Here is a 21,389-nt window from a genome sequence, read left to right on the forward strand (position 1 = left end):
AAGAAAAAAAGATTTCCTAATTTAACTTTTTTCTTAAAATTCTATGATAATGAATTGTGAAAAATAGTTGCATACCCAACAATCAATATAAAACAACAAACCATGAGTTACTTATATAATAAATTATTTATTTTTGTCAATGAAAAGACAAACTGGACAATGAAAATCCAATTGTGAAACAGGCAATGCATTATCCAACATAAAATAATTTCAAATATTGAATATTTTACTTACAACAACACATACAGGCTGATGTGGTAGAGCGGTGTCATGTAGACTTAGTATAAATCCCACTTATTAACATTTATTGTTATTTTTTATTTGGAGTGAGGTAAATTTTAATCCCAAAAACCAATACAATGACTAACCTAGAATCTTTATGATAACTTAGCGATGTGGTCTGGCTAGGAGTGACATAATGTTATGTTAAAAATGTGTAGTGAGATTATAGGGTGTTTGCGTATTTTGAACTGAAGGGTGCACAAAATGAAGTATAAGGTAAGCTAGTGTGAATTTGTTTTGACAGGCGAGCAACACAGCTAATATTCAAGAAGGTAAAATGAAGATGACAATGGGAATGAGAGAATGACAGAAGTATGAAAGTAGTGTCACATAGTGTCAGAGGTAAAGGGAGGCTGACTCAAGTGGCAGTGACAGAGACATTGAAACTGTGTAGTAATACTGAAGTGACTAATGTCTGAATGTTTCAAATCTTGTAGTCATTAGTGCTATGAAAAAAAGAACCATATCTTATGTGTAGTTTCACCTAGATATAATTGCCTGCCCCCCCCCCCCCCCCCCCCCCCCCCGTTAAGTGAATTATCAAATTTTTGTTGATCTTACTATTCTTACCCTCATGACAATGCCCTTGGATCGTGTCTAAAAAAAATTGGCAGTGAAGTTCAAAACATTAACCCCTGCAATCTCTACATGACCCTTACCAATTAAGACTGGTAAACTCTACTTCATCTGCATAAAAAATACTTATATTTAAGGCAAAAAATGTGTGTTAATTCAACAAGCTTTAAACCAACAAGTAAACTCACTGTTAGTGAGAGAAACATCAGATCTAGCGCCATAATAAGCAATGGAGACAACAAACTAAACCTATTGTACAACTAGAGCAATATAACATTGTTTAATCAGTGAAGTCATTGTGTTGACGGCTACCCAACTTCAACTTCATAAACAAACTTAAATCAAACTGATAAAAAAATTCGTGAATGACTGAAATAAAATAACCTTATTTAAAATATTTCAGGTCTTTGTACTATTCTATGAAATGATGAACACTGCTAACAGTCCCTCCAATCTCATTTAATCATCCTCTGGCATATATTTTGGGTTGGGCTTAACATATTCTTCCTTGTAAAGTGTCAAATGAAATCTGTTGGTGAATAAAATAAAATGACAGTCATTTTCCTTTAATTATAGGGTAAGTATTAAAAGATATTATATGGTATGATATTGTTACATAAAAACTTACTTCTCGAAATAGTATGCAAAAACATAAGCTATTGAGCAGATAATGCAGTAAAACAGTCCAGCTACACTAGCTTGTCTGCAAAGAAAATATTTAAAACTTGATTTATTAAAAAAAGAAGAAAGCATGAAACAGCAGTGGGCCTACACAGCTAACTCAAGTTGTGTATTATGGTGGCAAATATTTAGGCAACATTGTTAATTATGAAGGAGACTGCACCGCTGAAATCAAAACAAGCATCTCTTAAACCAAGCAAAGAAAATCTCCCCTAAGACAAAATGGAGACTTTTAAAAAATAATGTCCTTAGCTACAGTAGGGCAGACATTGCTGGAAAGTAACAACTGCCACTAGCTGATCACTGGACTCTTTCCATGCTAAGTGCCTGGGAAGGATAAAAAGCATCCACAGGCCTAACACCATCTCCAATGATAGACTACTAGGAGAGATGGAAATAGAAGCAGTTTCCAAAATAACCAAAAAAGGAAGATGGTGTTGGCCAAGGGAGATGTGGAGGGGCACAGTGGGGAAGCAGCTGGCAGATGCAAAACTGTCTTGGGGAACTGCCAGGAAAATCGCAGGAGACTGACAAAATTGGAGGGGGCTTTCTGGGTTTGCCCCATGTGTCTTGGACATTAAAGGTAAAAGATGATGATGGTTGCAAAAATAGTTTTGACCATTTTAGAATACTATCATGTGTAGGAATAGTAGGACTAAATTTCTTTATGTAGACAAAACAATACCTTAACTCAAGAAGCAACTTACATAAGAGAATAACCTATGAAGCACACAACGGTTGCAGTTCCTGATGGATGATAATAAGGATCAGACGGTGGGTGTTTGTCTTCCTTAGTTCCTATCCTGAAATATTTACCTATCAAAGGGAATGAAAAATTTTTAAGCATCTGTTATCAGTTTAAAGCAGGAGTTCTATTGTAGATGTTTAGTATAACTCATTCCCCACCAACTGTAATAAAGCACCACAGAAATAAACAAGACATTTATTTGAAAGCATTCATTAAAATCAAATACAAAAATCAGCAATTTTTAAGAACCTAATGTACATTACTTTTAATTAATTAAATAGTTATCTAGAAGGATAGAAGGACTGAATGTTAACTATTCCTTGACATGAGTTCTTGCAGGGTTTTTTTACACTGGAGGCCACTGTTCATCACAACACAATTACATTGCTGGGGGAAACTACATTGCCAGGGAACTTTCTAACTTTGATCAATTCATTTTTGCTTCATGAACTAAAGATAAAAGTTTCATTTTTTGTCAATTTAAAAATTTTATCTTTAGGTGACCAGTTCAGTTTAAAAATTTAACAAATCATTTTGAAGAATATAATGCCATTTTCAAACCTAACCAAACACCTTAATTTTTTTTGTTTAGTTCTAACTTTGACCAAGCTGCTCCAATTTCAACTATCTTGTTCATATTTTGGAAACTCTTAGGGCTGTATGAAATAATGCTTTATGCACTTTATAATGAACACTATGGTTTATTGTATTTAAAATATTAGGGCTTTATAATTAAAATATGTAGACCTATAATAGGGTAAAAATGCTATTTAAGTTGTATAAAATAACAATGTAAAATAAGCAATAGATAATTATCTATATTATAAAATATGTTTATTATATTATTCTGCTTACCCAAGCAAACATAAGGAAATGCATACAGAAAAAAAATACAAACCTCCCATTACAGCAACAAAGCCATATTTTCTGTAGGTGTGTATTTTGATGCACAAGCCAGCTATCAAAAACAAGTAGCCCAAATAAAGTACACTGTTTCTTGAAAGATCAGGCGTACGTGGATGACTAGATATTACTTGAGTGACTCTGTGAAACAAATATTGATTTGTTAAATGTTAGCTACGATCTATAATTATTTCCAACAATGTTTGAAGTTCCCATACAGGTCTGGTGGCTCACAGGTGAAGTAGAGTTCATCTGTTTTTTTCTGTATAGGAAGGCATAGTGTGGTCAACACTGTGCCCAGCCGCCTTTACTTTCCCTAATGTAAGTTCAGGTACCCATCAGAGTTGGGTTGACCTGAACTCAACTTTTGGGTTAACAGTCAATTGCTCTACCCTGCACCCACACCAACAATTTAACAATATGGCAAGGTACTAGTATGCAAGATTTATAAAAAGAGAATAAATAATTGTACAGAAAAACTAAAGCAATAATTTTTTTTTTGTTGAAATAACATTTTCTTGTAGACATGTCTGTTCTGGTTAAATAAATGAATATTTGAATCAGTTGGATTTCTCTTATATTATAATCAGGTTATAAATGTATGTTTATTTTAGTTGCATTATTCAGGTTTGAAAATTATGTAAATCAGTTATATACTTACTTAAAGACAGTCCACAGTGTGAAAAGGTTAGATGCCAAGCAATACAGAAAAAATGAAACAGTTTTCCCAACATATTTAGAGATGATCCTATGTTTGCTTTCATTAACACCAATCTGTAAGTAGAGTATGAAAGAAATCATATTCAAAATTCAAATCTGTCATTTCATGATTTAATACAATAAAATAATTAAAGTAAACATGTTTTCTTTACCACTGGTTTAAAAAAAGGCTCCACATAGATCAGCAAAGCAGTAAACCAAAAATGGAAGCTGCTTAAATCAATATCGACTTTTGTAGGCATTTTAAGCTGAAAAACAAAGATTTAAAATTCAAATAAAACAAATTAAAGCAGATTTATTTGGTAACAACAGTAAAATTGAAAAGATTGAGAAAAAGATTTTCATATTCGGATAAAAAGAATTAGCTAATCCAGTGTTTATGCATATTTAGTGAAAATCCAATTCATACCATGCTAAGATTGATGGATGCTGTACCTGCATCACAGCACCCTCTGAATAGCCTTTCCTCCATATCCATTACTTAAATTATATACATGCTGCACTTTATTAACTTATTAATGTTGATGGTGTGGTAACACTAGATTTATTTTGGTTTAAAATAATAATTGAGAAATTTTAGTATCTTTGTTATACTCAAGGGCTCCTAAAAATACAAAGTTTTATAAATTAGGCCCATACATAGAATCTAGATGTTCATATCAAACTAAGGTCATAAAAATATATCTGTTTACATTTAGTATACTTTGTACAGCCTAAATATTTCCATTAATTGAAACTGGAATTTTTTTATCAGTGTTAATTACAAAACATTTTTTTTAATTTCTAATCAGCAATAAAAAAAAAAGAGAAATACAACAGCAAATACGGAACAAATTACAAATATAAACTAACAAAAATAATACTGCAACAATTTCAAATTGTAGATTTAATACAAACCGTTAAATTGTTCAAATATTTTCCTGAAAGAATAGTACAATATCATTTTTAACTTCTTTTTAATTATTAAGCTAGTTTAGGGAAATAATTATAGATTATAATCATTAGACACAGTCTATAGATCTTGTTAAGAAGTTTAGTTTATTAAATTATTAGACCCTAGGCCTATGCCAACCCTACACCTGGCCTAGGTCTAGAACCTAAACAAATAGATCTAGAGAATCTAGATTTAGATAGATCTAAAATCTAATTAGCTTGTAGCGTTTACTACTTAACAGTTGCGCTCTTAACAGTAGCCTATATAAATAACAGTTAGTGAGTAAACACTTTGTAGCACCGCCCCTGTTTACACTTAGAAAAATTTTTAGACTCTTGGCACGACTTACTTGTACAATGTTAAATATGAAATGACTACACGGAGCAAACTGTTTACTGCCTAGCCTCACCAAGGCCCTAGGCTATGTGGAGCAAATATGCATCCGCATGCAATCTTTGAGTATGATTTTCAACTTTTAGACGTGATTACTACTCAGGTGATCAAAATGGTTGCGCATCAATCAACTTGTTTTAATGGCGTGGGTTCCTTTGAGCTCTGAGGTTTTTTTTGCACTTTTTTCTTTCTTTACTTAGTAAATAAAATCTGTTGTTGAGCTTTTGAAGGGTTACAGGTTAGGTTTAGGCTTAAGGGTTAACATTATGGCATTAGGGGCTAAGATTAGTGTTTTTTCAGACTTTTTCTCCAGGGGGGGGGGGGCATAGCCCCAAAGGGATGTCTGAAGTGAACTCACTTTAGGGACCTTAGGGAGGATTATATTAGGGTTTGACATTAGGAGATTAGGTGAATATACACATGTACATGAGGCAAAAAACATTTCCCACTGTGCATGCCTAGTTTTTTCTGCAAATTTTTCCAGGCTAAAATCAGCTTAGATTAGATCTATTTTATTTAAGATTTATAATGTCTTAGTCTTCTTAGCCTCTTAACTATAATGATAATCTAGTCTAGAGAACTAAATTAAAATTAGTAAATTACAATTCGAAGTGTCTACTCGGAAGAAGATTTTTCTCCCCAACGTCTCCACTTAGTCGACAAAAGATAGCATTGCGCATGCGCAGTGACCTATGGCTAGGGTTAGGGCTAGAATGAGGGTTAGGGGTAGGATTAGGGATAGGGTTAGGGATAGGATTAGGGCTAGGGTTAGGGATAGGATTAGGGTTAGGGATAGGATTAGGGTTGGTGTTAGAGTTCTGCGGTTGTAAACACACGCATGCGCAGTACCATCGAAAGCATCGCCGCGAAGTTAAGTCGTAGTTTCTCATCATTGCGCATGCGTATCGCATGCGTATCTTATTCCGACTAGAATCGGCCATTACAATTATCTATATATTATAGACTATATATAATTCTCTTCATGGGGACCATGCGAGACACCACCATGTAAACGCACGCCGTATTCCCCCGCTCTCTAGGCATTAGCTACCAACCGCACCTCCACCATTCTGGTGAGCTAAGGTTCACCCCGAATGTTTACAATCGTAGAGCTGGGTCGAATAAGTAACGGCTATTAGGGGCAGATAATTTAGCTTGTTTAAACCATTTGAAACTAAGGAGAGGTAAGAAGTCCTGCTTGATTTTTTTCATTGTCGTCCGTAAACTGTCGTCATGGACTACTGCTTTCATGGTGGTGGGGGATGGGGGGAGGGGAAATGGAAGGGAGGGTAGTGTTGAATTCACTAACTAGTAACTATGAAGAACTGAAAAGTAGAAAACAAAAAAAAAACTAAGTCTAAATAGTCTAACTAAATACTAAATTATATATATTATAATAGTTAGCGGCGTATCATGGCGTATGATGATTGATATGCAAGGGGTCAGCTCGTTTTATTTTATTATTATAATTTATAATATTAAGCCTAATTTATAATCACTAATTACTAACTAATCAGTAATTATTAAATATATACTATATACTACTATATAGGCCTATACTATATATAGCCTACCTACTATTTTATTAATTAATAGGAATAGGCCTAGCCCTAAATTAAGCTTACTGACAATTAATCAATTAAACTATCAAAAACAAAATGATTTTTTAGTGGAAAGGCACTCAAGTTTATTAGTTTAAATTACTTTAAGTAAACTACAGATAGGTCTAGACCTCTAGACTCTAGATCCCTAGTCTAGATCTAGATCTAGATCTAGCTAGACCATTTCTATTCATAATAAAAAGTAAATAAAGGCTGTCCTAATGAAAATAAGACGTCTGCTGAAACAAGGAACGGTAACTACAAAATTCTTTCAGATCAGGGCTAATAATTCAACTTTTTGTAGGCCTAATTTTGCCAAATAGGCCTATACAATTAGTTGAGACAGAAAAGAAATTTAACGCACAAGTAATCAAAGAAGCATTTGATGAAATAAAAAACAAATTATTAGATATGAAATTAGTCATCTAATATTTATACATGAATATAAATTATAGGTCTAGTGCTTAAAGCTACTATGTTTAAGAGTTAAAAACCTCATCTTGTAGTTCTGGGCACAAGTGTTTGATTAATAAAATTATCAACTGTCACTTATTTTTTTATAGTGCTGTCCATATGTGCCTTATTCTAATTTAATTTTAACATCTGTGACTTAATTGTTCTAAAATTGTCAAGCAAAACTATAAATGCATACTAGAAGCATAGGCTTATTTATTAATTGTTTAGGCCTACTATTTATTTGAATCTAGATCTATGACTATGAAAAGCTTTTAATTTTTTTAAGGTAGACTAAACCTCCTCCTCGGTAAATTAGTACTGCGTTCACGAACATGCAACTGTTTGACATTTAATAATTGTAATGTAAAAACATAAGGAAAGAAAATGCGTTAGATTTGCGTTGGGCTTCATCAAGACTATCTTTTACACAAAATTATTTTTAAAAGCGTAAGCTTCCTACCCTTAGCAACCGAATGGAATGACCCAATCACTACAACATTTCCGCCATCTTTGTTTTCCATGCCAAAACCTTGGCGGCCACTAGTTTGTGATTTTTAAAGTTCACCATTGTGTTGTTTAGCATCACATAGACCACAAACATGGTACTTTTTTCATTTTTGTCGTTCAGATTTATTCATATTTGCCTAGATCTAGATCTAGGCCTACTTACTTAAACATAATAGACAATCTAGATGGTAATCTATCGTTTTGGGTACGTAAAATCGCCCGCGACTAACTAGTAATGTGAAAAACAGGTGACTCCTTACATTTTAATAATTATTACATATTTTGAGGAGGATTTATGTTTTAAAAATACAAAAATGTTTCATTTATGTACCTGTTTTTAAACAATTGAATTAAAACTTTTCAGTAATAAATGAAGACTAGCGATGTTTCCAACAGATGCAACCATGCTCATTTACTATAGCAGCCATCTTGTTAAAGTTTTATTTTTATAGACTTAAAGCGCAAGATTCAGGCGGAAGTCACTCTATTTTATAAATGGCTGCTGTTTATATAGCAAATCTTGCTTGCAGACACTGCTGTTTAAAGTTAATTTCTGGCCTATATTGATGTATTTAGCCACGAGAAAAATGGCCCGTTGAGGAAGGGTACAACGGGCGCTAGGCTGATATTGCTGTCTCTTTTCTCTAAACTAAAACCAACCCACCCCCCCACACACCACCCCCACCCCACCCCCCACACCCCCCCCCCCACCACACACCACCCCCCTACACCACCCACACCCCCCACCCCCTCCACACACCGCCCCCCCCACCCCCCCACCCCCCCCAAAAAAAAACCATGTCTACCGTCCCATTCAACGAAATATAATTATATACTTTTTCCAGTGTCCGCCCCCTCCCAGAAAATTCTACCCCCGCCCCCGAAAATTTCAAGTACCCCCACCCCTCTCCGGGGAGGAAAAAGTCTGAAAGAAACACTGAAACCAACCCACCCCCCCACACACCATCTAGATCTAGATCTAGTATTTATTATTTTTAATACTAATATTAAATTAATAGGCCTAATAACTGTCTAATATTTATTTATTAAATTATTAAATATTATGCCTATCTAAACTTAAAACTACTTAAACTTACTTAACTATATTTCAACTATTACTTGATCTAGGCTAACTAATTAGGGCCTACTAATTAAACTTAAAATACATAGTATTACATAGTAGGCCTACTAAAATAATCATAAAAATTTTATGGGACAGCGTTGCCTAGTCTAGTAGTCTAGTCTTGTAAAGAGTTTTGACTGCCAACCCAAAAGTCTTTAGTTGGAAACCAGGTTCTAGTTCTAGGGGTGTGGGGAAATTGCGAGACGCGAAAAGCGAAATGGCGAGGCGGGAAAATGCGAAAAGGGCGCGAAAACGGTCGGTCACGTGACTTTTTTGTCTCGCATTTTACCACAACCCGATACTTACGCTGGGTGGTGTTGAAATGCGAAGATTTCTGCGAAAAATTTACCGCACCCGATTTTCAGTGGTATTTGGTCCAGACTTCAAAGACGTTTCGTTTACATTGTTAAAACTTCCGATTTTTCCGTCGCTAGACATACTGATGATTTGTCAACTCCCCCCCCCCCCCCCCCCCCCCATCTTTTGTGTCTTTGTGTCGACTTAGAATACCACCTTGTTCAAAACTGACGGAAATACCGCCGACGATATATCAACTTCTGTCTTTTGTGTGGAACGCCAAAGCCACCTGATTTACCGTCTTTGAAGATCGCTGTGCCGCCGCAAACATATTTTGTATTGTTGCATAGAAATGTGTGCCGTCACACTATAAAAAAGCAATGTTAGAAAAAGAATTTTAGACATTTTTCGCGTTTTAGAAAACTGTTTTCATAAATTGTAATAGGAATTGATTAAAATACTCTATTTTGACAGAAATTAGACAAGATTTTGGGAAAATATCTATGTTTTAAAAAAAATTCAACTGCAATTTGGAGGGGGGTTGTAGACTGAGGTGTGACGTCATTTTAGTGGGAGGGGGGGGTCTGGATTTTTGTGAAAATGTGTGATGGAGGGGAGGGGGGAAAAATCGTCATTTATGAATGACCCCTTTTAGCTATTAAATGGTAGTTTTGTCCATTGCGGACTTTATTCAGATTATCTACAGACGCACATTTTTTTCCATTATGTTCATATTTGTGTTCTGCGTTAGCACAGTATAAATGGGAGTCTAATGAACTGGGTTGGATGTACTATGTGTGAAAGATGGTGTGACGAGGTTTGTTTGATTAGTGCTAGGACTGTTTCAGAAGATTTTGTTTGTAAATTTTGTTTGTAATTAAAATTACTTAATAAAAAATAAATTACACTTTTTAGAATTGTTTATACTTTTACACTTTTTGCAAGTACAAAAATCCATAAATAGATGTTGCAGAATATCTCTCCAGCTGACAAGATTATACCAATCCACAATTACACAGTTCACGTTTGTATAAACATGAGCGGGCAAGATTTTTAAAATTAATGCCGACTGAGACGGGATTTTCCTCTCGCTAACGAGAGCGGGCGATGACAGTAGCACAGCAACAATGTTAGGATTTTTTAATAGATCTAGATCTAGATATAGATCTATCTATCTTCTTAGTATCTATCTATATATATATATATATAATAAAATCTAGATAAAAAATAACAACATACAACACTCGTGTTAAAGGGTATGGCTACATGCTAGTTTATTTTAAAACAAACAAAAAAATAATTTAAATAAATAAAGATGAAATAAGCATGAAAAAAACTTTTTTTTCGCAAAAATTGTCTCGCTATTTACCCTTAATTCCGCAGGTATGTCTCGCATTACCTTCTCGCATTTTCCCGTCTCGCCATTTCGCTTTTCGCGTCTCGCAATTTCCCCACACCCTAGTTCTAGTCAGTAGAATGTCCCTGAGTCCAGCCAGCTTTGACTGGTACCTAATAAAGCCTAATTCGTGTTAGGGAAAGTAAATGCTGCTGGGCATAGTGCTGACCACTCTATTCCTTCATATAAGTTTTCTAAATAAAAATAAATTTGATAGGCCAAAACTGCATGTTTATGGTGAAAATATGTTTCTTTAAAGTTAGCTAATGCTTGTGCATGGTAATTAGTAATATTCAATCATTTCTAAAATGTCTTGATTTATTATATTTTATTTTCAAGATTATGTGCTTAGAGTTTAACGTATATGAAAGAATGATGTTTACATAATATACTGGCATTAAAATATTAAAGGTGTAGCTTATAAAAATATGTTCTTTTAAAATTGTTTTAAAAGGCTATGGCAAGAAGAGCAGATCGCCAGGACCAGGTCAGGTACCTAAAGGAGTTGGAGAAGAATCGTCAGAGGGAGATGGACATAAAAGTTTTAGAACAAGAACGTAAAATGGCAAATTATTTTGGAGAAAACATTCAGAAAGAGGAAAAGGTACTTTTTTTTAAATTTAGATGTTTTCGTTTTAAAATTTTGAGTAACTATTCCAGATTTCAATAAAGGTTAACTCAATATTTATGTTCTCTATAAAAGGAACCTTTTTATTTTTTTTATTTTTCTACTAAAATCTAGTAAATATGGGTCATTCCTGAATGGTGGCGCAGAGTTACATCCAACCCCTCCTCCCTTTCATTATCAAACGTGCTGATCTTTTTAAACATTCTAAAATGTTGTTTTTTTTGTTGTTTTTTACACAAGCCCCACAGTTAGTACCCAAATAACCATCCAGTGGACACATCAACCCACCCAGATAGCACTAGTTTTGTAAAAAATTTGTTTTTTTGATATTCTAAATGTTGGATAGTAAACATAAAGCCATACTAGCACTCCTTAACCAATTGCTGCATTTTAACACAAGGACTTTCACTAGGGATAACCATGATGTAGGGCAAGTTCCTATGTTACTTATTGTGTAAACTGTAGGCTTTAAAGAGATGCTTAAAATACATTTTAATAATTATAAATCTGTTGCCCACAGCTACAACAGAAGAGGAGCTTAAGACAACAGTTAATAATGAATAAAGAAATTGAAATGAATGATGCTATCTTAAAGGTAAGTGTTTATATTTCTTTGTTTTTACATTATACATTTTTATCTTCTTGTTTATTTCAGACCAGTTTGTTAAAAGTAATCAACAAGTAAAGTAATGTGCAATATGTATAGTATATATTTTTATATAATACTTGTTGTTTGAGTAGGAGGCAGTGTTTTATATATGCGATATAGAATAGGTGGAATGGCGATGCCTATGGGTAGAGGGCTTTACTGCTATCCTGTTTGGAGTTCGAAGCCTGGTTCAAATGAGTAGAATGTCCCTTAGTCCACCCAGCTATAATGGGTACCTAACTAACATTAGAGAAATTAAAGGTCGCTGGGCATAGTGCTGACCGCACTATCCCTTCATATGCTGAGGTCACAGAAACTGGTAAACTTTACTTCACCTGCCCTATGAACCATTAGGTTCAAAGTGGGAACTTTACTTATATAACAAATTTATGGTCTTGTGTATGAAAGTTTTTTTTTTGTCTCCAAGAATAAAATGTCATGAACCATTTAGTATCAGGCCTATGTTCTTTGAGTTGCTCCTTCTATTGTCTTATGTTGCACACTTGGTCTTTGAGGTGCTCCTTCTATTGTCTTATGTTGTACACTTGGTCTTTGAGTTGCTCCTTCTATTGTCTTATGTTGTACACTTGGTCTTTGAGTTGTTCCTTCTATTGTCTTATGTTGCACACTTGGTCTTTGAGTTGCTCCTTCTATTGTCTTATGTTGTACACTTGGTCTTTGAGTTGCTCCTTCTATTGTCTTATGTTGTACACTTGGTCTTTGAGTTGTTCCTTCTATTGTCTTATGTTGTACACTTGGTCTTTGAGTTGCTCCTTCTATTGTCTTATGTTGTACACTTGGTCTTTGAGTTGTTCCTTCTATTGTCTTATGTTGCACACTTGGTCTTTGAGTTGCTCCTTCTATTGTCTAATGTTGTACACTTGGTCTTTGAGTTGCTCCTTATATTGTCTAATGTTGTACACTTGGTCTTGTGTTGCTCCTTCTATTGACTTATGTTGTACACTTGGTCTTGTGTTGCTCCTTCTATTGTCTTATGTTGTACACTTGGTCTTTGAGTTGCTCCTTCTATTGTCTTATGTTGTACACTTGGTCTTTGAGTTGTTCCTTCTATTGTCTTATGTTGTACACTTGGTCTTTGAGTTGCTCCTTCTATTGTCTTATGTTGTACACTTGGTCTTTGAGTTGCTCCTTCTATTGTCTTATGTTGTACACTTGGTCTTTGAGTTGCTCCTTCTATTGTCTTATGTTGTACACTTGGTCTTTGAGTTGCTCCTTCTATTGTCTTATGTTGTACACTTGGTCTTGTGTTGCTCCTTCTATTGTCTTATGTTGTACACTTGGTGTTTGAGTTGTTCCTTCTATTGTCTTATGTTGTACACTTGGTCTTTGAGTTGCTCCTTCTATTGTCTTATGTTGTACACTTGGTCTTTGAGTTGTTCCTTCTATTGTCTTATGTTGTACACTTGGTCTTTGAGTTGCTCCTTCTATTGTCTTATGTTGTACACTTGGTCTTTGAGTTGTTCCTTCTATTGTCTTATGTTGTACACTTGGTCTTTGAGTTGCTCCTTCTATTGTCTTATGTTGTATACTTGGTCTTTGAGTTGCTCCTTCTATTGTCTTATGTTGTACACTTGGTCTTTGAGTTGCTCCTTCCATTGTCTTATGTTGTACACTTGGTCTTTGAGTTGCTCCTTCCATTGTCTTATGTTGTACACTTGGTCTTGTGTATGAAAGTTTTTTTGTCTCCAAGAATAAAATGTCATGAACCATTTAGTATCAGGCCTATGTTGTTTGAGTTGCTCCTTGTATTGTCTTATGTTGTACACTTGGTCTTTGAGTTGTTCCTTCTATTGTCTTATGTTGTACAGTTGGTCTTGTGTATGAAAGTTTTTTTGTCTCCAAGAATAAAATGTCATGAACCATTTAGTATCAGGCCTATGTTGTTTGAGTTGCTCCTTGTATTGTCTTATGTTGTACACTTGGTCTTGTGTATGAAAGTTTTTTTGTCTCCAAGAATAAAATGTCATGAACCATTTAGTATCAGGCCTAATTTCTTTGAGTTGTTCCTTCTATTGTCTTATGTTGTACAGTTGGTCTTGTGTATGAAAGTTTTTTTGTCTCCAAGAATAAAATGTCATGAACCATTTAGTATCAGGCCTATGTTGTTTGAGTTGCTCCTTGTATTGTCTTATGTTGTACACTTGGTCTTGTGTATGAAAGTTTTTTTGTCTCCAAGAATAAAATGTCATGAACCATTTAGTATCAGGCCTAATTTCTTTGAGTTGTTCCTTCTATTGTCTTATGTTGTACACTTGGTCTTGTGTATGAAAGTTTTTTTGTCTCCAAGAATAAAATGTCATGAACCATTTAGTATCAGGCCTATGTTGTTTGAGTTGCTCCTTGTATTGTCTTATGTTGTACACTTGATCTTGTGTATGAAAGTTTTTTTGTCTCCAAGAATAAAATGTCATGAACCATTTAGTATCAGGCCTAAGTTCTTTGAGTTGCTCCTTCTATTGTCTTATGTCTTGTGCTCCAGGCAGAGAGAGACAGGATGCTGAAGCAGCAGCAGATGGAGCAAGATGAAAATCTGGCCAGGGAGCTGGAGCGTGTCAAGTTTGAGCAGCTGAGGGATGAGAAGATGAGACAGCAGATTAGAGAAACCAGGTGTGTGAAGCCCTGATTGGTTATCTCATACTGACCAATCATAATACTCTTATTGTTGTGATTTGTGGGAGGGCGTGGCCTAGCGATAGAGGGCTAGACTGATAACCTAAAAGTCTTGATTTTGAATCTGGTTTCAAGTCAGTGGAACGTCTTTGACTCCTCCTAGCTCTGATGGGTTACCTAACTCACGTTAGGGAAAGTAAAGGGTGGCTGGGCATAGCTCTGACCGCATTATCCCTTCATATGCCAAAAAACATGAACTCAACTTCATCTGCCTACTGGATTGCTAGATCTAAAGAGAAATCTTTACCATTGGAGTGATTTAGGTTTAGTTATTTAAGAATTACATTTACTAAAAAAAGTATCATTAAACTTAAAATTATAACCTTAAAAAATACTTGTCATTAAAATAATAAAAGATAGTTTATAGCACCACAAATTGTAACTTATTGCAAAATAAAATATTCAATTTGTACTTGTTCAGTTGCCAACTTTTTAGTGATCTGTGGGGATTAGCCTATTTGAAGGGAAGACAAATTAGGTCCTATTCTTATGTGAGAAGAGATGTTTGCTTTATGTTATTTAAAGTCATAACTAAATTTAATTTTCACAATTTAAAAACTCAAAGTTAGGGTAGATCAAATATAAACCATAATTATTAAGAATTATGTTATAGTAGTACATTTTTTTTTACATGCAATGATGTACCTGTGTAGTTTGCCTTGCTTATTTTGAAAATGTATATATCATTTAAGCTTAGAACTTCGGGAACTAGAAGGAAAACTTCGGGCTGCCTACATGAACAAGGAGAGGGCTGCTCAGATGGCAGAGAAAGAAGCTCTGAAATATGATGATATGGTAGGAAGAAAAAAAAAATTGTTTTTTATTTTTCTCTCAATATTTTCATATATAATTTTCAAAAGGAATATTTTTGTTACTTCCCTTTGTATCACAATACCCTGTTCATTAAAATCAAAATTTTATTACTGCTGATTTGTCTATTAATTAGATTTAATTCATAACTACTTTTTGTACAGAAACGTGACTCAGAAATAGCTAGACAAATGAAGGAACAGAATGAGAGGGCAGAGGAAGCAGAACATCAAAGGGAGCTTCTTAGATACAAAGAGATGGTAAGATATGCATATTTGTTTTTATTTAATTATCTTTCTTTATTTAAAAAAACATAATCCAGATAAAGGGGGATATTTTTGTGTAATTATTTTTAGCTGGCTTTTGTTATTTTCTTCTACTGTGTTTGTTTTTATTAATGGGGTTATGGGGATTACATCAAATATAATTTGTTTCATGCTTAATACAAATCTGCTGCTTGTTAAAAAAATTATTTTTTTACATTATTTTTTTCATTGTTATTTAGAATTTTTTAATACATTTTTACAAATATGAATAAAATGTTTAGGTCCAAATACAGGTCCAAATAATCCATTAAATCTGTTGCTGATGGTGAAGTGTTTCTGTTTTCAGCAACATGTCTAGCCAGATTTACTTCCACTAGCTCTATCTTTTGCCCATCAGATTTTTTTGGACCCAGTGCAAACCCCAGCATAACATGAATTTATTGTGCTAGAGTCCACAGGATGTCTTTGAGTCCAAATAATATTAATTTTATAATTAACATTATATGGACTCAAAGACATCCTGTGGACTCTAGCACAATAAAATATTATAAACCCATATAAACCAGTGTACTTATTTATATCTTGGACGTTCTATAAATGAGCTGTGAAGCAGCTGGTAATATTATAAACCCATATAAAACAGTGTATTTATTTATCCTTAGGTGCGCTATCAACAAGAGTTGGAGCGACAGCTGGAAGAGCAGGAAGCCCAGAAACAACAAGCTTATGAGGAGTTCCTCAAGGAGAAACTCATGATTGATGAAATTGTTCGCAAGATTTACGAAGAGGATCAGAAGTTGGACATGATTTTTTTTTCCCCTATTCTTCTTTCCTATCAACATTTTTTTTTAAATTATACTTTTTAGCAATCTATTGTTATCACTTTTAGTGTTTAGGGAAGTTGATTCTAGTTGTTCTAACAGAGCTGTTAAATAAGGTTTGTCGTTAGTTGCTCAAAGGTTAGAACTTTTAGTTTCGCTTTGTACACTAGTTCAGTAAGTTTTTCTAAATGTAGGTAGTTATATTGAGCTAGCCTAATCAGGACCGGTTTTGAAAATCATAATCATTAACATGGTTTCAGTTATAGATTAGCTTTTATTATAGATTTTTTTTATTAATAATTATTTTATAATCAGTAATTTTTAAAAATTGAAAATGTTTAATTAAGCTTAATTCCTAGTTTAGTCCACTAAACCTTTAGGTACGTCATTGCTTGTTGTAAAGCATTTAATATATAATTATTTCTTTTGGCTCCAGGGAAATAGAGAGACAGATGATGAAAAGAAAAGTCACCCAGCAATACATTGAAGAGTTCCAAAAGGCTAGGGAAGCCTGGAAGGTGCAGGAGAAGAAGAAGATGGATGAAGAGAATCAGAGAATTCTCAGGTTTGCCAAAGAGATGCAGGAGAGGGAAGACTACGTCAAGTCTCAGAAGAAAGAGAAGGATGTTGCAATGGGCAAAGTACAGGAAGCAGTAAGTATGAACTTGATTTTCCCTATGTTGTCACTAAACTAGAGGCCATATTGCAGGTGATTGTAAACAACATACAGCATTATCTAAGGAAAATAACTCTTATTATTAGCAAAAGGATAAAACCTTCACAATTGATTACCTAAGTTCTAATCAGATTCCCCAGTACAAAATTAAGAATTATTAGCTTTCCAAATAGATGATTGATTTTACAAAATATTTTGTAATTTGACAATAGAGAAAGATTTTTTTGTTATGCGCTACTTTATGTTTTCATTTATGTAAAAGGTTCCTTTTTGTTTAGATTCTTACCTGGGTTTAAAAATAATTTAAAATAATTATTAAAGCTATTACATTTTTTAAAAATTCTTATGCTGCTAATAAATCATCAGTTATGTCAAACGGATAATTGAAAATACAGTAACATTAAAATGAAGTATACTGCACCAGTGCAGTCAAGTATTGTTGTCATTGAAATATTCCATTATTTTTTACCAGTTAGCCCAGGAGATTGCCAGGAAAGAAGCAGAGCGAGCAGAAATGGAGAGGATCAGGCTGGAACTGGTTATTGAAGAGACAGAAGAAAGGGAAAGGCAAAGGGAGATGGTAAATCTTTTTCTTTTGAAAACTCACACTAATTACCTTAAAGACAAAAGCATTTTTTTTTCTTTTTTTTTCAGTAAATAATGAAGTTATACTAAAACGCAAAAAGTACAATTATTTTTGCTTAGAAATAAACAGTTAACATATTTGACTTAAAAAGCCAATAGGACAAAAAAATTCTTCTTAAAAACAATGAAATTAATATATTAGCGAGAAACCCACAAGCAGACTGCAATTTGTTTTTTAACATTAAACATAAAATATGTGTTTCCGATTTAATGTGTTAAGCACTCAAGCAGTATTTGATTTCCCACACTGAAGTTCTAAAAACATGTTGTACTTCCCTAACAGGCTGACATTGAGCGACAGATCAGACAGAAGATTGACCTCCAAGTCACACACGCCCAACAGATGCAGTTCAAGGCACTTAGAATGGAGGCTGAAAAAGAAGAAGAGGAGGAGTTTAAGAAACAGGTCTGTTGTTCACTAAGTCAGTAGGATGTCACTTTGCTCAACAATTGTTTGTGTACTTGTGTTGAGTCAGTAAAAGTAAAATAAAAGCAGCAGGGCATCGAGCAGACCACACTTTCTATGCTGATATCAGAGAAAGAGATAAATTCTTCATACGTCACATAAACTGAATGGATATTTTACTGTTACTTAACTCACTGAATACATGCATACATACATATTTATATTTTTTTTAAACATATATATATATATATATAAACATGCGAGCCGACCCGCGGCATATCATACGCCGCTATTTAGTTGTTTTATTTTCTACTTTTCAGTAATTCATAATTTGTGAATTCGACAGTACCAATGCTGCCACTGAAAATATTTGCTTTAAAACACTACCAGTAGGTTGTTCAGAACGATACTACCCCCACCCTCCTTTCCCCCAACCCTACCCTACAACCCCCCCCCCTCCCCCCGTGAAAGCAGCCTCCTCTTCGCTACCTCCCCTAAGTTTAAAATCGTTTCTAAATAAATTATCTGCCCCTAATAGCCGTCACTAAACCCGGCTCTACGATTATAAACATTTAGCGTGAACCACAGCTCACCAGACCATGTAGGGGTGGGGTGGTAGAGAGCGCGTTTACAGCTTGTTTTCTAGCGTCTCCAAGAAGAGAATTTTATATATATATATATATATATATATATATATATATATATAAATATATACATATAAATATATTTATTGATAGTTTAGCAGATAGATATAATACATTTGTGAATAATTCTAATCCTACTAACTTAAAATCAAATGCTTTGTTTTTATGATTGAAGTTTTTAAATTATGACAGATGTTGGCCAAGTTTGCTGAAGATGACCGCATAGAACAAATGAACGCCCAGCGTCGCCGCATGAAGCAGCTGGAGCACCAGAGGGCGGTGGAGCAGCTGCTGGAGGACAGGAGGACTCAGTTTGCCCGCGAGAGGGAGGCGGAGGCTGAGGCCAGGCTGGAGGAGGCCAAACTTGAGCACATCCGCAAACAGATCATTGAGGAGGAGAGGCAGAAGTTGTTGAAAGAGCATGCTAAAAAATTGATAGGATATTTGCCGAGGGTAAGTTGAGTTACACAGAGAGTCATATGGTTGTTCAAAAAGTTATTTATTTATACTAATGTAGATCTGGTTAGCGAAATATGAAAAAGATATTTGCCAAGAGTAAGGAGAGTTACACAGACATGTCTAGAGTCATGTGGTTGTTTAAAAAAATATTTTTACTATTGTAAATCTGGTTGCCAAAATTTGAATAAGATATTTGCATAGAGTAATTAAAAGTCACACATTCAGACCTATTTAGGATTATGCCTATTGTATGTTATTTTTTTTAACATTTTAGTTTAACATGTACATTTTAAAAAAAAAACTAGGAACGTGTTTGCTAAGTTTAGTTGAATATTTTCACACTATTTACCTTTACATTTATTAAAATTAGAATTTTAAAAGATAAAACTAATATTTTCAGTCTTGTTACATTTTTTGTTAACATTTGTTTTGTTAAATGCCCAACTAATTCAAAATTGTAACTCACAATTTTTTTTCCATTTCTAGGGTGTGATAAGAGATGTGAAAGATCTTGAAATGCTGGGACCAGAATTCAAAGAAGCTTATTCACAGCGACAGATAGATCCCTTTGATGATACTGCCTGGTCAAAATAAATAAAGGGAAATAATAGAATACCTTATCTCAAATTTTGGAGTGATTGGTGGGAAATGTTCATATTAAGTATTTTAAAAAGTAAATGCAAACACGTTTTTTCAAGGTCGTGTAATGTTGATTTAAGTATTATTAGTTATCTATAATATAAAATCAAATTGTTTTTACAGTGCCAAGGAAACCTATTGTGAATTTGTTTTGCATATTTTCCCTTTTTGACACCTTAAATTATGACAGAATTTCGTCTGCATTAATATGTGATATATAAAAAATGAATATGAGATAATGAATCTGTTGCTTACAAATTTTTAAATATATAATTCTTATACGTTTTGTACATAGATAGACTTAATTTTTTAGACATTCAGTTTTATATAATTTTTATTGTTTTGTAAAAACTACGATTGGTTTTTGTTACCACTTGAAATTGGTTTATTGAATAAAAGTAGCAAATATTTTGCCCTATATTTAGGAAATTGTTTTGAAGGTGTAGGACTACAGAAGTTTAAAAAAATATTTGTTTCCTACCATAAAAATAAAAATTGGTTATTATTCAAAAAAGAAAATTAATTTATAATGCTACTATTTTTTACATGAACTTATAGGACTTGTTTGGTTCTATTTATTTATTTTTTTAGAGTGTGTGTAAATATTAGAATGGATCTGAATGAAAAAGCTCACAGCTGAATCACATTTGTGTACATTATGAGGGTGATATGTTTCATTCTGAAGTTTATCACTGAACAAATAAACATTGACAAAACCTATTGGTGTTGGCTCATTTATTTGTAAACATTACACTAATGTCTTTAAATTATACAACAAACTTTCTATTTATTATCTTAAAAATTGTGTGTTTTATATTTAGCACTAGATCTACCAGATCTAATAACATTTGTTTCTATTTTCTATTGAGAAAATATGTCAATAATTTGAAAATTTATACATAATATGATAACAATGGGTTTTATTGTTTATTCTTTACAAATATCTTGAAATATATTTATGAGAAATTTTCACACATTTTGTGAGTCTAAAAACTGATTTTCAAATTATTTTTACATGGAGTACTCTACAAAGTCAAGGGAGACTACCTGTTTTGATTACCGTAGAATTGTCTTAAAGTTATTCTGGCCCTTGGTGAACTAAGGTATGTAATCGATCATAATAACAGTAGAACTAAATATCCAGTTTTTAAACAATTTTATTTAAAATGAATTTTATCATTAATATCTTGTATCCATATGCATTAATCTGCTTTTACTTATAACACTTTAGTTGGTTGTGTATATCAATTCTGCTCGCTGTTTCAATGTAAGTTGATGAACACGTCCAAATTTTCAAAAATGCATTTTGTAAATAAAATAAAATACCTGGTCATTTCACTTGTCTGGGTGGCGCTTCCATTAAATACATCATTATAGATCTAGATGGTTTTGTTTCTTTTGTTTTTTTTTTTTTTTTTTTTTTTTACTGAAACGGTTT

At 33.6% G+C, this 21,389-nt stretch overlaps 2 protein-coding genes across 3 annotated transcripts; one reads left to right on the forward strand and one right to left on the reverse strand.

Moving 5' to 3' along the window:
- Positions 1 to 843: 843 nt before the first annotated feature.
- Positions 844 to 6,960, reverse strand: LOC131928127 (uncharacterized). 2 transcript variants are annotated; one of them, XM_059284064.1, is made up of 8 exons: positions 6,942 to 6,960; positions 4,808 to 4,830; positions 4,063 to 4,158; positions 3,852 to 3,964; positions 3,186 to 3,331; positions 2,247 to 2,355; positions 1,487 to 1,561; positions 844 to 1,387 (listed from the first exon to the last, which is right to left on the reverse strand). In XM_059284064.1, the coding sequence occupies exons 3-8, from the start codon at positions 4,150 to 4,152 to the stop codon at positions 1,318 to 1,320; spliced, it is 603 nt and encodes a 200-aa protein (XP_059140047.1). In that variant the 5' UTR covers positions 4,153 to 4,158; positions 4,808 to 4,830; positions 6,942 to 6,960; the 3' UTR covers positions 844 to 1,317. The 2 variants fall into 2 exon arrangements, with proteins under 2 accessions (XP_059140047.1, XP_059140046.1); XM_059284063.1 differs by lacking the exon at positions 6,942 to 6,960 and adding an exon at positions 4,320 to 4,514 and having other exon boundaries at positions 4,808 to 4,872.
- An 828-nt stretch (positions 6,961 to 7,788) lies between these two features.
- LOC131928126 (meiosis-specific nuclear structural protein 1) lies at positions 7,789 to 20,669 on the forward strand. Its single transcript, XM_059284062.1, has 12 exons — positions 7,789 to 7,896; positions 11,072 to 11,221; positions 11,766 to 11,840; positions 14,395 to 14,522; positions 15,278 to 15,380; positions 15,560 to 15,655; positions 16,324 to 16,457; positions 16,919 to 17,135; positions 17,631 to 17,738; positions 18,087 to 18,209; positions 19,046 to 19,306; positions 19,799 to 20,669. Exons 1-12 carry the CDS (start codon positions 7,894 to 7,896, stop codon positions 19,904 to 19,906), a joined length of 1,506 nt encoding a protein of 501 aa, XP_059140045.1. The 5' UTR covers positions 7,789 to 7,893; the 3' UTR covers positions 19,907 to 20,669.
- Positions 20,670 to 21,389: the final 720 nt, after the last annotated feature.

The sequence above is a fragment of the Physella acuta genome, unplaced genomic scaffold (genome assembly GCF_028476545.2).
Source record: "Physella acuta isolate Inbredline_101_S28 unplaced genomic scaffold, ASM2847654v3 ptg001465l, whole genome shotgun sequence".
Taxonomy (NCBI): domain Eukaryota; kingdom Metazoa; phylum Mollusca; class Gastropoda; family Physidae; genus Physella; species Physella acuta.

Coding starts and splice junctions, on each gene's coding strand:
- LOC131928127 (XM_059284063.1), bottom strand. CDS start 4,388: ATGGATATGGAGGAAAGGCTATTCAGAGGGTGCTGTGATGCAGGTACA. Junction 4,159..4,319: donor CATCCATCAATCTTAGCATG/GTATGAATTGGA, acceptor TTTGTTTTTCAG/CTTAAAATGCCTACAAAAGT. Junction 3,965..4,062: donor AGCCTTTTTTTAAACCAGTG/GTAAAGAAAACA, acceptor CTCTACTTACAG/ATTGGTGTTAATGAAAGCAA.
- LOC131928126 (XM_059284062.1), top strand. Junction 11,222..11,765: donor ACATTCAGAAAGAGGAAAAG/GTACTTTTTTTT, acceptor TGTTGCCCACAG/CTACAACAGAAGAGGAGCTT. Junction 14,523..15,277: donor CAGCAGATTAGAGAAACCAG/GTGTGTGAAGCC, acceptor ATATCATTTAAG/CTTAGAACTTCGGGAACTAG.